Source organism: Manihot esculenta, chromosome 5 (assembly GCF_001659605.2).
Source record: "Manihot esculenta cultivar AM560-2 chromosome 5, M.esculenta_v8, whole genome shotgun sequence".
NCBI lineage: Eukaryota > Viridiplantae > Streptophyta > Magnoliopsida > Malpighiales > Euphorbiaceae > Manihot > Manihot esculenta.
The window spans coordinates 6,763,487-6,778,255 of NC_035165.2; the positions used below are offsets into that span (position 1 = coordinate 6,763,487).

Here is a 14,769-nt window from a genome sequence, read left to right on the forward strand (position 1 = left end):
TGTTTGGCTAACAGGCGGGCGGAATTAGAAAGCAAGACTTTCAAATTCTTACAACTATGTATGGCCTGTTGTGTTGTGGACCCTTGAATAAAGAGAATCTGTTGATTGTCCAAATTGGATGGATATCAGCTTAACCTCAGGCGGTGGAAATGTTTCATTTGACTTGTGACTAGGCCGTAAATGGGTAGGATAATCGCGAAAATTAAACTATTCGAATCTGAATTTGATTTATATTAGTAATATCTGAATTTATTTTAAATTTGATTAAAAATTAATTTAAACTATCCAAATTTATTTCAAATTCAATTATTATTATCCGAATAAAATCCGAATCCGTTTAATCTTATATATTTTAATTAATAATTTATATAAAAAATATTTTTCATTAATAATTTTTATTTAAAAAATTTAATATTTTTAAAGAATATTTAAATTTAAATTTTTAAATAAAAATAAATATATAAAAAAAATTATAAATATTATTATAAAATATATTTTTTATATTAAATTAATTATTTATATAAACGAGTTCGAGGAGTATTCTATATAAAATTTGAATTCGATCCGAACTCGCAACAGGTATTATTTTTAAACTCAAATTCATTCTAAACTCAATTATAACTATTTAAAATCATTTTATTAAAATTCATTCGGATCGAATACTCAAAAATATTCCCCTCCCTACTTGTGACGTGAGAAACGTGAGTTTAAATTAACTTTGTTTTTCTTTTTCTTTTGCTTTTTCTTTAACCAGTCGTGTGGTGCACATATCAATTACTTGTGAAATGGGTTTTTTTTTTCTTTTCACTGTTCAGACACTTTCATGTCTATCTAATTGTACTGTCTAATTTTGGTCACCAATGAAGTGCAAGCGCAAAGAATCCTATCATTTTCATTGTTTATCTGTCTCATCCATTTGTCTGTAATTCTAAAAATCAATTGATATGAGAGAAATTTTTATATTAAAATATTTTTTTTGTAAAATATATTTTCATAGAGAATATTTTTTTATAAAAAAAAAAACTTATTTTTCAATTTTTGTATTGTAACTCTAAAAATAAAAGATATTAATAAGTTTATATATAATAGTATAACAAAATTATTAAAATATAGGAAATAATTTTTTATTTTGAGAAAATAATGTTATTTTTAAGAGATTTAATTTTCTCTTTAAAAATTTTAAATATTCACAAGTTATAAGTGAAATATATATTCTAATTTTATATTATATAATTTTAAAGAAAAATTATTTATATATTTGACCGATTAAAATAGAATAAATATTTTAATATATGAATTCTATTATATTATATTTTAAAATAATTTTTTTTATTAATTTTAAATAACATGTGAATAATTGAACATGCAAGAAATTCTATAGTTTTAATTATTAATTGGAGAAGAAGTTTTAAATTTGCTAGAAACTTACAAGAAAATGATGCAATTTAATGTGGGTTGAAAATTGATCCAAACAAATCAACAAATGAGGCTTTCGTTTTCAGCATCTCCGCTTACTGTTGTCTCTACCTACTTTGTTTAGTCAAATACTAATGTTCAACAATTTATTTTTAAAAAAAATTAAATTAGAACGTAAAAATTAGTTTAAAATATTAAATTTTATTAAATATTAAAAGATTTTTTTAAAAAAAATATTTAGATAAAATTAAATAAAATTAAAATAATTTATTTATATATTATTACATAGTAAAATAATAATTATTATATTAAAAAATAAAAAATAAAATAAATATAAATAATATTTAATATTTATCTCTATATATATATATAATGGTTATACGAGAAAATTTGTCCGAATAGAGATGTCGGAGAGATCAAGAGCTTATGTCCAAACTTAATTTTGTCGCAAACCTTCGGACCCATTGCCGGAGACTTGGTAAGCGCCGACAAGATGGACTAAGGGACAAGAATACACATCTGGATTGTACGATGGTTGACAATTCAATGATGTATACGGCAATATTGTCAATATAACATTATTGCCAAACTTGATCTCTTCGTGCGCACGTCGAGAGTTTTTTCTTTTTCTTAAAATGAAATTTGATGTTAAAAATTAAAAGAGTAAAATTTAAAATTTTTTAAATTTATTTAAATATATTTATTATAAAATTAAGTATGAAATTAAGTTTGTGGGTGAAAGTTTTAACACATAATAATAATAATAATAATAAAATTATTTTGAAATTCGTAACGTAATAAATTCAAAAGTTGAGGGGAAAAAGAGAAGAAGACCATAGTGGTACTTGTTTTTTAGAGGAACAGTGTTTTTATTTTGCTTCCCTTACCTTTCCGACACGTGACGGTTTGTTTGTTTCTTTTTTTTTAGATAATTTATAGGGAGGTTTGATTAAATCTATAAAATAGTTTTTGATTAAATTTTGTATAATAATTTAATTTAATATTTAAAAATAATATAATTAATTAATTTTTCTAAGAGTTAAATTACTGTTAATATAAAATAAAATTATTGAATTGTTCTATAATAAAAAAAATTATCAAAATCGTTTAATATATGATTGAAAATATTTTATCTCTCTCGTTTTGACTTTCCATCATTGTCATTGTGAGATTGAGCAAATTCTGAATCTGACGCTCTATTGAGCATTTTTGAAGCGTTCATCGATTGAGCGAAAAATTTATTACAAGTTTCATTAACTGAGTAAATCTTTAGTTGAGCACATCTTCCATTAAGTATACTCAAATCTAATACTCTATTGAGCATTCTTGAAACATCATTTTCGTTAAGCCTTCCATTGATTACGTAGGAAGTTCACCACAAAATTCATTAATTAAAAAGAAAGTTTATAGCGAGATTCATCAATGGAGCAAATAAAATTCATAGCGAGATTCATCAACTGAGTAAACATAATTTTATCGATTGTATTGACTAAATTCATTGATTCAGTGTAGTATTGAATTTTCAATAAATTACCTGTATTGCTAATTACAAATATATTCAAATTTATAGAATCGCAAATCAATATGAAATGAAATCATAGTAAGACTAATGCATTCAAATTTATAGTACGCAAACCAATATGAAATGAAATCATAGGAAGACTAGAGATAGATAGTTGAATAATTAATTAATGAGTTTTTTAAATTATAAAAATTAAATAATGAAATATTTAATAAATGAATTAATAAGTAAAATTTTTAAAATATTAATGATATTTTAATATATTATTTAAAAATGAAAAATTAATTTATGAATTTTTTTATAATATAAAAATTAAATAATAATTTTTTGAAAAAAATATTTTTTTTAAAGGAAAAAAAAGGGAAAAAGGACGAAGTGAAATAGAAAATAAGTAATAAAAGAAAAACGGTGAGTCATGACTGGACACTTTCCCTAGGATCGTGTTGCACGAAAAAGGTATTTAAAGTGAAAAGAAGAAATTCAACTTAAAAGAAAATAAAAAGAGTTTTCTTTTTTGTTTTTTTCCCAAAAAAGCAAAGGTTTGATTTGATTATAATAAAAGATTGATTGGAGCTTCATTTTTATTATTGAATATTTGTTTTTTTCATTTATATTCTGAATGTTGGAGTGAGATTGAGAAAACAAAAATATGGCGATGATTTTTATTCAAATTCTTAACTAAATTTTATTTTATTAAAAAAATTATTTTTTTAATAATTATCGTAATTTTTTAGAGCGGATAGTATTTAATTTAAATAAAAAAATTAACTATTAATTTAAAATTTTAGTTTATTATTTATTTTAATTTGATTTTAATTTAAAAAAAACAAATTAACCCCCTCTACATAATCGACAAATTATAAGTTAAATTTTACCGTAATATACACATATAAATTTTTTTATTTTTATAATAAATAAAAATTATAATTTAATTAAATATAAAAAAAATTAAAATTTCTTTATAATAATAAATGTGTCCAAATTATTATCTTAAACTTTTATTTTATAATATTATGACAATAATTTTACACTATTAAAATACAACAGTTTGAATCTAATTTTTTTTTTATTCGAAGCATTGATTAATTTAATAGTTGGTAATTTTTATTTAAATTCAATTTATTATGAATTTAAATAAAAATATGCAAAATTTTTTATATAAAAATTAAATAAAACGCATATTTTTATATTTTAAGTCGGTAAACTTTTCCGATCAATAATTTAATTTGTTTGGATTTGGATGAATGACTTTTCTTTCTGCCTTTTCATTGGTGAAGCCGCTAGAGAATTCTCCACGTCCTTCGTCAGCGGCAAAAGTCATTGGAATTAAGCAAAGCCTCAACCACGAACAATTTCCTCCCATTTTCATCTCACACAAACACTGCTTTATTAATAACATCGACATCAGACGCCCACTTTGTCTTTAATAATTCGTCTCAGTCACAGCTTGCCGTCGTTGAAGCTTCGTCGCTCTTTCCTCTTTGTTCTTTTTATTCCACTAAGCTTTCAGAGGTTACATATGACGATGGACTATGCTTTCTTGACTCATCTATCGAGAATTTTGTTTTTTGTTTTTTTTATATTTTTTTCTAATTCGGTGGATGATATTGACCAATAAAAATATTAAATTAAAAATATTTATATATATATATATAAAATAAAGGTCGTTGATTATTTCAGCTGGCTTTCGCTTGGAAGTAATGTTTTTGTAGCTGTATGCTAAAGGCTGCATATTGGACAATTTGGCTTTGTTTTTCCACTGGCATTCTCAATTTTCCAAGAAAATATCTCATCTAGAAAATTAACATAAAGAATTTAATAATTTAATACAGCATCAACTACCTTAATTAATATTTTAATTGCTGAAAAAAAAATATTCTCAGGTGGTTTATTGTCCAAGCTACTGTAATCTATAATTTTCTATGTTCTTTTTCTTTTTTTCTAATTTTCCTCTTCAAACAAAAGAAATATAGATAGAAACATAAAAGAGTAAAAATTGAAGGTCGGCAAAAGAGGTAGGGCCGGCCATTAGGTAAGGAATTTAATAAATAAATCTGCTAATAATAATTTCATTACAAATAATGATAAATTCAAGCACGCAACTGTTGAATAGAAAAACTTAGAATGTAAAAGGTTTATTAATTAAAATATATAAACTTAAAATTTGATTATAGAAAAATTGAAATTAAAAAAACTTATAATTTCTTTTCAAATATCTTTTTTTTTTAATTTTCTATAAAGCTACTTCAATTTTTCTACTAGAAAATTTGCGTGCCCTTCAACTGGGTTAGATATCTGTAACTTCAAACACCAATTTGGCAATTTCTAATCCACACCGCAGGCAAGCGGCACATGGCATCGTGGTCATGCACGTTGTCTCCAAATCGTAAATAAAGGGACTCTTAAAGTTTAGTTAAGATTAAATGAATTAAAAATATTTAAATTATATGCTTAGCAAAAGTGAAAATGAAAGGGTAGGATAGTGAAAGGGATACGGTGACCAATTAAATCAAGGATTGACTCAGTCAGCAACTCCATTTAAATTTGTTGCTATTAATAAAATTGACCGATCGAAATTTCAATACCATAAAACCAATTTGATATTCTGTCTGATTTTTAAAACACAAATAAATTCTAGTCACCTCCATAGTCACTATGATTTGAGTTGAAAACTAATTTTTTTTTATGTAATTTATTTTATATTTAACTACAAATGGAAAAATAAAATTTTATGAAACAAATATATTAATTCCCTAAACGTCAAGCAGCGAAGCCTCTTGTTTGAAATAAATTATTTGTAAAAAAAATAAATAAATTTATTCTTATATGTAATATATTCCATCAAGGCGGAGAGATATGGACAAGAATTATCAGCTATCAGCTCGGCGGAACCGCGGAAGTGGACCAGTATCAGCCCAATTTCATTGGCTACAAACTCGGCCCAAATTCAAGAGACGCCTTAAAAATGTAGGACTGGATATCAAACCACGTCCAGTTCAATTTGATCCGATTAAGCAAAGTCTAAATGCTCTACGATCTACATTGCTAATTTACTAGCATGAACATAATGGAACGTTCTTCATCTCAGCATGATTAAAGTCCATCTTATCACATCAAACGCCAATTAGAAAGTAAAGTTTAAGAGACATACCTCTCCAGAATCAACCAGTTAAGAATTGATCGAGCAGCTGAGTCTCACTGCCTCTTTCACCTTTGCTTGAAAAACCATTCATAATTTGGATCAGACCCCAGCAACTCACTGGCTTTGTGATTCGTTATGCCAAACTCACTTTCATCGAATTCAATCAGACCGGCCCACTTGCTCCTCTCTGGCATTGACACTAAACATACTAATTTTCTAACCATTTTTTCACTCACTGTCCCTTCCTCGGCTGCAATTCTCGCCTCGCTGAACGGCCTCCAGCACTTGTCCTTGGCGAACCAAATGCACTTCTCCTTCGCTGCAGCTAAACAGCCTTCCATTTCGCGTTCCTCGCACATCTCTCTCTCCTTCAAATCAGGCAATTTCCCTCCAATCAAATTGTGCCACCATGGGGGCTTACACTTGTCGGATGCGGCTATGGCACACCCAATCCTGGCCCCACCCTCGCACTGCTCGATAATTTTCGACTCGCAGGTCTTGTAGGCGGCGGCCCAGGATTGGGGATTTCGGAAAGCGAGAACGTAAGGGCCGGAGGAAGGGTTCTCGGATGGGCCGGCGTGTATGGGACCCCTGAGAAGGGGAATTGGGTAGTCGAATTTTATGGTGGTTGAGGATGGTGAGTAGTCATCGAGATTTTGAGGGATGGAAGGGTCCATGGTAAATGAGATGGAATTGCGCAGAACGATTTGCGAGATTTGGGCGGAGGAGAGGGAAGCTGCTGCTCCGTCTATTTCTCTCTCTCTCTCCTTCTCCTGCAGTGGAGGCAGAGTAGGAAGAATGGCTGAGCAGTTTGGCACACACTGTCTTATTTTATTCACTCGATAGTTATTATTATTTTTTTAAAAAAATAACATTGGGAATACTTTTTCTCAAATATTTTATATAATTAACTTAGTAATTTTTTAACTGAAAATTTACCCAAGAATCTTGGCTTTTGCATTGTAAAACGGGTACCCACCCAATGGCTAATTTTTATTTGATGCAATTGGTTTCCTGTGTTGCTTGGCCAAAATTGGAATTATACATGAGCCAGTACATTTTCAGATTCAGTGTTATTAGCGAATGAGGCAGGGGGCATGTATTTTAGGATTTTCTGTTTGTTTCTTTAGAAGTAATGTTGACAGTAAAATTAGTGAAAACAATATCTTGACCAACCATAGAATTCCAATGATTTGAATGCCAAACCTACATGGAGAAATTATGTCTGCCACTTACATAGAAAGATGGCACATCTTGGTTGGAATCATGTTATTTTCTGCTCATATTTTTCTATTCTGATGATGAAAGTTTTCTTACTGTGTTATTTGATTGTTATTCACATCTATAATCAACATAACATAATACTTGTCTTTCTTCTCTTTTCTTCTTTTTTCTTGTATTCTACTGTACAGATATGCCTCTAGAACAACAGGCTCATTACTTTCTGTTTCTACATGACAAGCAATGGGTGAAAATTAAAGAACCAAACATACATGAGTCATGAATGTGATCGTCTGTATTTTTATACAGATTAAGCGGTCATCATTATCCTGGCAAATTCCTCATAACTAACAAGACCATCACCATCAAAATCCGCCTCTCTTATCATCTGTTCAGCTTCCTCCTCTGTCAATCTCTCTCCCATATTTATCATCACTTGCCTTAGCTGCATAGTTAAACAATGCATCAGATCATGATCAGAAACATGTCAAACTGGATAATTTGGAGAAGTTGAAATATGATTATTGACCTCATTGGCTGATATGTATCCATCCTGGTTTCTGTCAAATACTTTGAAAGCTTCTTTTAGCTCTTCAGCAACATTTTCCTGCAAGAATTAAACGACATGACTATGAAGATTAGTAAGAAATTAATTCATTAGTGCAGCTGTGACAGCTGCATATATAAAATTTCACCTTCATTTTCCGTCCCATAATGTTCAAGAACTCCTGAAAATCTATTGTTCCATTTCCATTAACTTCAACTTCACTTGTCATTTGCTGAACTTCTTCTTTTGTAGGATGTCCATCCAGCGATTGTATAGTGGTTGCTAGTTCTTCCACTGTGATGAAGCCTGCATGGACATTGTTAGAATATAATAGTTATGGAAAAGACATATACATATGAAGTAGAACATAACGAACCATCCGAGTCCTTGTCAATCAAGCAAAAGGCCTCTCGGAAGTCTGCAATCTGATCTACTGTAAGTGCATCTGCCATTGTTCTGTAATCTTTCAAGCTTTTCTGGTAGATGAAAAGCTACAAGAAATGAAGAAGACGAAGGAGAAGAAATGTGTTTCTTGTGGGTGAAGGCGTATGATATAAAAAAAGTAGGCTATGATGGAATTATAGTTATATTTAATAGGAAGAGATAGAAAATGGAAATAGTTCAACGCGCTTCAGCTATGAATTGATGAATTCCATTCAAAGCTTCCCAAATAAAATCAACTTTTTGAATGGAATTTTATTTGAATGCCACATTTTGTCCGGCCTTTGGTCTAATTCTTGAAAACAAAGTCAACTGCACCATGACTTCTTTTTTTTTTTTTTTTCTTTTTTCATCTTTGCCGTGTATTTTAGGGAAGCTCAGTTCTGAACAGGTAGGTAAGGTTCATATTTGGTTTTGCTACGCTTTGTTCTAAGCGCAAGAAAAATGGACTGAATTGAATATAGGATGAGAAATTGAGATATCATGGAATCTAGACTAGCTGTTTGATTTGATGGAATTGGAATTTATTGAGACATATTCAAAAAAATAATATGTATTGAATTTGGATTTATGAGTGACTATCCGACAGTCTTGTTTCAGAGATTTGATGAAATTAACTCCTGATCTGATTCTGGTTGGAAGATCTCTTTAGGGTTTAACAAGATTGCAGTAAAATTCATCTTGTACAGGTCTGTAGAATGCTCACCCCACCCCAGAAAAAAAAAAACTTTTTGTTGGACCTGCTGCAGATATTTTGATCAAACCCTGGCGTTCTATATTCTTTTACTTTCACTTCGCTTCAATTCAGAAGCATCTATCTGGCATTGAGATTCAAAGTTAAAAAAGGTTTTTCAAAAAAAAAAATTCATTTTAGATGTTATTGTTACTTTAGGAAGGAAAATATTCCCATTTTGATATGATGTTGTTTTTGTTCAGGATTTTGAGGATGTCAAGGCATTCGCAGTCATAGTACCATAGATAAGCGGCCTCGCACAAGCGAGGGTCTGAAATCTCATCTAGGTGCCCGAATTGATGATCAGCGTTCTACGTACAAAGGATGATTTGAGGTTGAGGACCCATGTATCCTCTCTTTTCTGGGTCTTCTGATGCTGTACCAACAAAACATCTCGCCCTCTGGACATCGGAGCTTGGTTTTATATGGGGACGCCAGTCCTGATTCAGAAGCAAAGAAGTAGCTTGCAGTGTCCTTTTGGTGGTGGAAAGTACTCAAACCTCCACCTATGTTCAAATGAAATTGGCCAGTAGCTTGCACTATTTTTTTCGTAATCTGTGGTGACACTATTGCATATTGGACCTCCATAGGCTTCTGGGTCTACAGTTTTACCAGGCGGCACCAAATACTGGTTTTTGTATTTTTATGCCTTCTACTCGGGACTTCTGATTCTAATGTTCCAATGACTTGTGTGTTCATATTTGCATGAAATCTCAAATATCTTTGAGAAAAAGAGAAAGAAAAAAAAAAAAAAAAAAGACTTTGTGTGACTTTCGGCTTCTATCATCATTATTTCACAAGAGGAATTTTACAAATAGTAGTGTTTAATGAGACAACTTACCTGGTCTTGCATGGCTGTCCATATGTTAAATTGAAAAGAGTATGGTCAAATATTTCTAAGGCAATGGGAAAATATTTTCAATTGTTATAAGAAATCCCACAAAAGAAACTCTAAAATCCCTCTTAGATTGATCCACTTTGGGTACAAGCACAACTTGATGTTTGAGCCACTACAATATCCCTCTTAGATTGGTTTGCCTTGGGGTACAATTTGATCTTTGAGCCACATGTAGATAGGCACCAGCACATAGTAGGTTGCAGCCATGGCACCCAAAATAAAACGCAGAAAGAACTTAAATGGGTTCACTGGCTTTGCTACGTCCTCTTCCTTTGGACCAAGCTGTAATAAAAAACAGAGATTTAATTATGCTAATTAACAACCACATTAATCAAACAAACAAATAAATGGCATTCAACAAATTTTGCAGTCTGTTGCACAAGTCTATTTTCTCATGCTAATCAAAGCCGCGAGTTCTAAGCAATACTGATTATAGGTCAAAAGAATTTTCTTAGTCTAAGATTTGGAGTGCCTTCACCACGTGTAGCTCTGCTCAGGAACAAAAGCCTGAAACCCAGCTAGCTAAGTGCCCACTACAGTTTTATGTTGTGGTCGTGAAACTGAGCCCTGAATGCAATTACACCACCTGCATTAAGCCGAATTCTTCCTCACGAGGAATCCAATGACAATTTTACATTTCAGTTCTTGTCAACTATTCCCCAAGATCTAGTATCAGAACAGTATCCAATCCTAAAATAGTAGGGCTGATGACTCAAAAACAAATCTCATATATATCTCAAAATTTTAAATGTCTGCATATGTGCAGGAACCTACTTTTAAACTAGCCAATCTTCATCTCATCTACAAGGAAGGATTATAAAGGGAGAACCAAAAATTTGTACCAGTGCTGAATTTGGAAAGAGCTTCTTTGTCAACAAACATAGCCACATCCCAGCCACAAGTTCATTATGAACAACACTATAACAGAAATCAACCTTTTGCTTCACCAATTCCTCTTACCAATTATAATCTTAGCTTTGGTAGTTCTATGCTGCCAATTAGGAGTGAAGTTGGAAAATTTTCATTCTAAATAACAACTTAATAGCACTTGTAAAAAGGATAGGTGTAAGATAAACAACTATCAAGCTCACTGAAACAAAACAACATAATGTTCACACCTAACCAAGTTTAATCCTAGAAACAAATTAGAAGGATCCATTTTCATCTTCCATTATCAATTCTGCTTTGCTCTTGTTAATGCTCGTTATTACACAAGTACCTTTTCAGTCAGCACCACAACTAATAGTCTCACTCCCTTAAGGTTTCCCCTTCTAATTCATTATCTGTTACTCATTTGAAATTTAACATTAATAACCAAAAAACTGAAAGGTAGATAACAAAATAAAAGAACGCCAAAATAGAACTTTGAACTCATAGTCCATATGTTACAGAATCCAACCAAAAGCATCAAGAGAGCAACCAGTGTGTGCTTTCTATAGCGAGAAAGCCGCAACTTAAATAAAAATTACTAAAATAGGCATCTATATACACATGTCCATCCACCGGCATTATATCACACAAGCATGCACACACATGCATATATAAAGAGAGAGTGGAGGCAAGGCAGTTAACACCATGGCCCATATCGCACCCAAATGTGTATATAATATAAAAAGGACAAGGATTGTAAACCCGAAGACTGAGCTGGTAAAACAACCAAATGCTTGCTTAATCGTTAAGCAATAAACAAGTGAAGAATAATTACCTGTAAAGGAGAATCTCCAGATGCAGGTTTAACACCTGTTACAGAACATCCCATGATCAGCCCATGCCGGCGAACACCACGATACCATTTTGGGCCAATACGCTTCAGTTGAACATCCGTAAACCCAGCCTTTTCAAACCATTCAATGTACTCTTCCTCCTTTGGGAAGAGCATCCAAACATCTGCAAAGAAACGAGACAGCCAAAATGTTGGATACACTGGACCAATTAAGCAGGCTTTTCCTCCTGATTTTATGACCCTGTATGCTTCCTTGATGCCTCGTTGAGGGTCTGGCCAGTACTCAATACTGAGAAGATGCAATTCTATAAGTTCCATCACTAGGAAATTTACTCAAATTTCAATACAAAACTGAAATTCTCTCTCTTGTAAGTAACCATTGTCCTGTAAAAACAAACTAGATATGCAAAGACCAAGTTTGCCGCATGCACACTCCTTACCCGTTTTCTCCCTTCAAATTTCATAACATCCTAGGCACGCTAAATAGTAAATATAAGGTGAAATACATAGTGCATATGACACAACATAGATAAATAGAAACTTGACAAAAAAAAATTATTCCGAGCGATGCTCAAAAATCCATTTGTTTCATTGAAAATATGCTCCAGGAACACATCTTCCATATTTTTTTTTATTTTTGGAGCATTCAGAAAATTGATCAATGAAAGATATTTCCTGGTCTGTTTTTTGAAGAAATCTTTGTATGGTTTGAAGCAGAGTTCCTGTGCATGATTTGGTAAGTTCAGTGAAGTTGTTCAAAAATTTGGGTTGAAAAAAAGCAAGTGTGACCATTCAATCTTCTATAGAAATTCAAATACTGTTATTATTCTCCTTATTATATATATAGATAATATTGTCATTACAGGGAATGATAGTACAAGAATCTTTTCTCTAAAAAACTACTTGCATGCAAGTTTTCATATCAAAGACTTAGATCAGTTTAAGTATTTCTTAGGAGTCGAAGTCTTAAGGAGTAAAAAGGGAGTTTTCCTGTCTCAAAGAAAGTATGTCCTTGACTTACTTACAGAAACCGGGAAGATGAGAGCTAAACCATATAGCACACCAATGATTTTTAATATATGTCTTACAAAAGATGACGAATACCCTTATAATGATTCAGAGAGGTACAAGAGGTTAATTGGAAAACTGAACTACCTCATTGTGATGACTCAGTCAGATATTGTTTTTGCACTGGGCGTTATAAGCCAGTTCATGTCTGCACCTACGATGAAATATTGGGCCGCTCTAGAACAAATTCTATGTTATCTAAAAGGGACTCCTGGACTCAATATACTCTATAAAGATCATAGGCATACTGCACTTGAGTATTTTTCTGATACTGACTAGGCGGGATCCAAAAGTGATAGAAGGTCGACTACAAGTTAGCGTATATTTGTTGGAGGAAACCTAGTGTCTCGGAAAAGTAAGAAGTAAAATGTGGTATCCAGATCCAGTGCTGAGTCAAAATATAGGGCCATGGCCGAATCCACTTGCGAGATTATGAGGATAAATCATCTGCCGAAGGAAGTTGGTATAGATGTTGCGTCACCCGCGAAACTTTGTTGTGATAATCAGACTGCTTCCAATCCAGTATACCAATATGTCATTTCATTCATGAGAAAATTCAAGAAAATTTAATTTCCACCATTTATGTGAAGACAGGAGAGCAACGGGATTATCTACTTACCAAAACTTTAAATGGGCCTCGAATAAAATATCTTTCTAATAAATTGGACATGATAAAATCTATGATCCGACTTGACGGGGAGTATTAAAGTGTGAACACAATCCGTACGTACTTATAGGAGATTACGTAACCACATGCTAATAAGGTCTTATAATATGTATATATAAGACTTCAATGAAAAAATATACTAAATTACCCAATTATTCCTTATTTTATTACATTAAGAAGATAAAATAATTTCTTAGACTTTGAGAATCTTATTAACAACACTAAACTTTTTATACATAAATTTACTAACATACTTTATTTTTCAATATTGCAACCAAACAACCAAAAGCAAATTATTTTCTTGAAAAATATTTTCCACTCATAAATAATAATAATTGAATAATAGCTCAAGATAATCATAGAATTTCAAGTCGAAAGGGAACCATGACCATACATCAGTCACCAGATCATAAACCGTAGAAAGAACACTTAATGGAATGAGGACTTAAACAACAAAATTTGAAATTTAATTCAAATAAAAGGAAGAACACTAATGGAATGAGGACTTAAAAAACAAAATTTGGAATTTAATTGAAATAAAAGGCAAGGCATGTAAACATACCTCCCGGCGGACACATATCTGTCAGCATAATCGGTAGGAAATGGCAGATCCTCTGCGTCACCCTCAATAATCTTACACTCCTTCAAAGGCTCCTTCTGCTTGGCCTTTGCAAGCTGATGGGGGGACTGATCTAGAATGGTGACATTTTTGGCATCCACATGCTTCACTATACCCAAAGTAGTGAAACCAGTCCCACCGCCAACATCTACAACTACCAGATTCCTATCATTGAGATCAGCAGGCTCTAATGCATCATCTCTCATGTCCTCAGTCCAGTGCCCAGGATTGATCACATGGTCATATACAATTGAGAGGAATCTGTAGAACCAAAAAGCCTCTTTCTTGTGTTGGATGAACCTGGGCTGAGAGGCTGGCCTGGAGGCTGATAAACTGCATTTGGGTATCGCCACTCTTGTCCTATCGATTCTAGAGCTAGTAGATAAATTCACCCTGGGGAAGTAGTTCCCGTGTAAATCTGACCGAGAAAAACATAACCCTTTTGCTTTTGGGGTTATGGCTCTCATGAGGGCGAGATTCTCAGCTCCACTGAGCATTGATGAAGCCATGGCCAGATGAATCCAAGATTACCCACCAACGAATTTGGAGGTTTTAAAGAAAACCCACTTGCAGACAGCAGGCTGCCTGTTGGCGGTAGCGGTGGATTGTTAATATTCAGTGAGAGTGATGCGGCTGTGCAAGCGCAAGAGCAAGCGGGTAGAATACCAAGCACAGATATAAGGTTGTGATTACTCACCGTTATGCAACTGCTTTAGCGAAGCCAAGCAGACTAGACAAGGAATATTATTCTTTAATCCTCATAGTCTAGTAA

The 14,769-nt window shown here is 32.1% G+C and overlaps 3 protein-coding genes across 3 annotated transcripts; all 3 read right to left on the reverse strand.

The window, feature by feature from the left end:
* Positions 1-5,897: 5,897 nt before the first annotated feature.
* On the reverse strand, positions 5,898-6,910 carry LOC110615166. The gene has a single exon (XM_021756891.2). It carries the CDS (start codon positions 6,755-6,757, stop codon positions 6,146-6,148), a length of 612 nt encoding a protein of 203 aa, XP_021612583.1. The 5' UTR covers positions 6,758-6,910; the 3' UTR covers positions 5,898-6,145.
* Positions 6,911-7,428: 518 nt separating this feature from the next.
* On the reverse strand, positions 7,429-9,719 carry LOC110615167 (calmodulin-like protein 8). The gene is made up of 4 exons (XM_021756892.2): positions 8,225-9,719; positions 7,997-8,154; positions 7,831-7,908; positions 7,429-7,746 (listed from the first exon to the last, which is right to left on the reverse strand). The coding sequence occupies exons 1-4, from the start codon at positions 8,298-8,300 to the stop codon at positions 7,612-7,614; spliced, it is 447 nt and encodes a 148-aa protein (XP_021612584.1). The 5' UTR covers positions 8,301-9,719; the 3' UTR covers positions 7,429-7,611.
* Positions 9,720-9,864: 145 nt separating this feature from the next.
* Positions 9,865-14,683, reverse strand: LOC110615165 (2-methyl-6-phytyl-1,4-hydroquinone methyltransferase, chloroplastic). Its single transcript, XM_021756890.2, has 3 exons — positions 13,941-14,683; positions 11,626-11,932; positions 9,865-10,202 (listed from the first exon to the last, which is right to left on the reverse strand). Exons 1-3 carry the CDS (start codon positions 14,504-14,506, stop codon positions 10,047-10,049), a joined length of 1,029 nt encoding a protein of 342 aa, XP_021612582.1. The 5' UTR covers positions 14,507-14,683; the 3' UTR covers positions 9,865-10,046.
* Between the last annotated feature and the right edge of the window lie 86 nt (positions 14,684-14,769).

Bases quoted from the DNA above. Each gene is read 5' to 3' on its own strand.
- LOC110615166 (XM_021756891.2), bottom strand. From the start codon at position 6,757: ATGGACCCTTCCATCCCTCAAAATCTCGATGACTACTCACCATCCTCA.
- LOC110615167 (XM_021756892.2), bottom strand. From the start codon at position 8,300: ATGGCAGATGCACTTACAGTAGATCAGATTGCAGACTTCCGAGAGGCC. The intron at 8,155-8,224 runs GTTCGTTATGTT...ATGTCCATGCAG, and splicing joins GATTGACAAGGACTCGGATG to GCTTCATCACAGTGGAAGAA. The intron at 7,747-7,830 runs GTCAATAATCAT...TTAACTATGCAG, and splicing joins GATACATATCAGCCAATGAG to CTAAGGCAAGTGATGATAAA.
- LOC110615165 (XM_021756890.2), bottom strand. From the start codon at position 14,506: ATGGCTTCATCAATGCTCAGTGGAGCTGAGAATCTCGCCCTCATGAGA. The intron at 11,933-13,940 runs GTATGTTTACAT...GCATCTTCTCAG, and splicing joins AGATATGTGTCCGCCGGGAG to TATTGAGTACTGGCCAGACC. The intron at 10,203-11,625 runs GTAATTATTCTT...TTTTTATTACAG, and splicing joins CTGGAGATTCTCCTTTACAG to CTTGGTCCAAAGGAAGAGGA.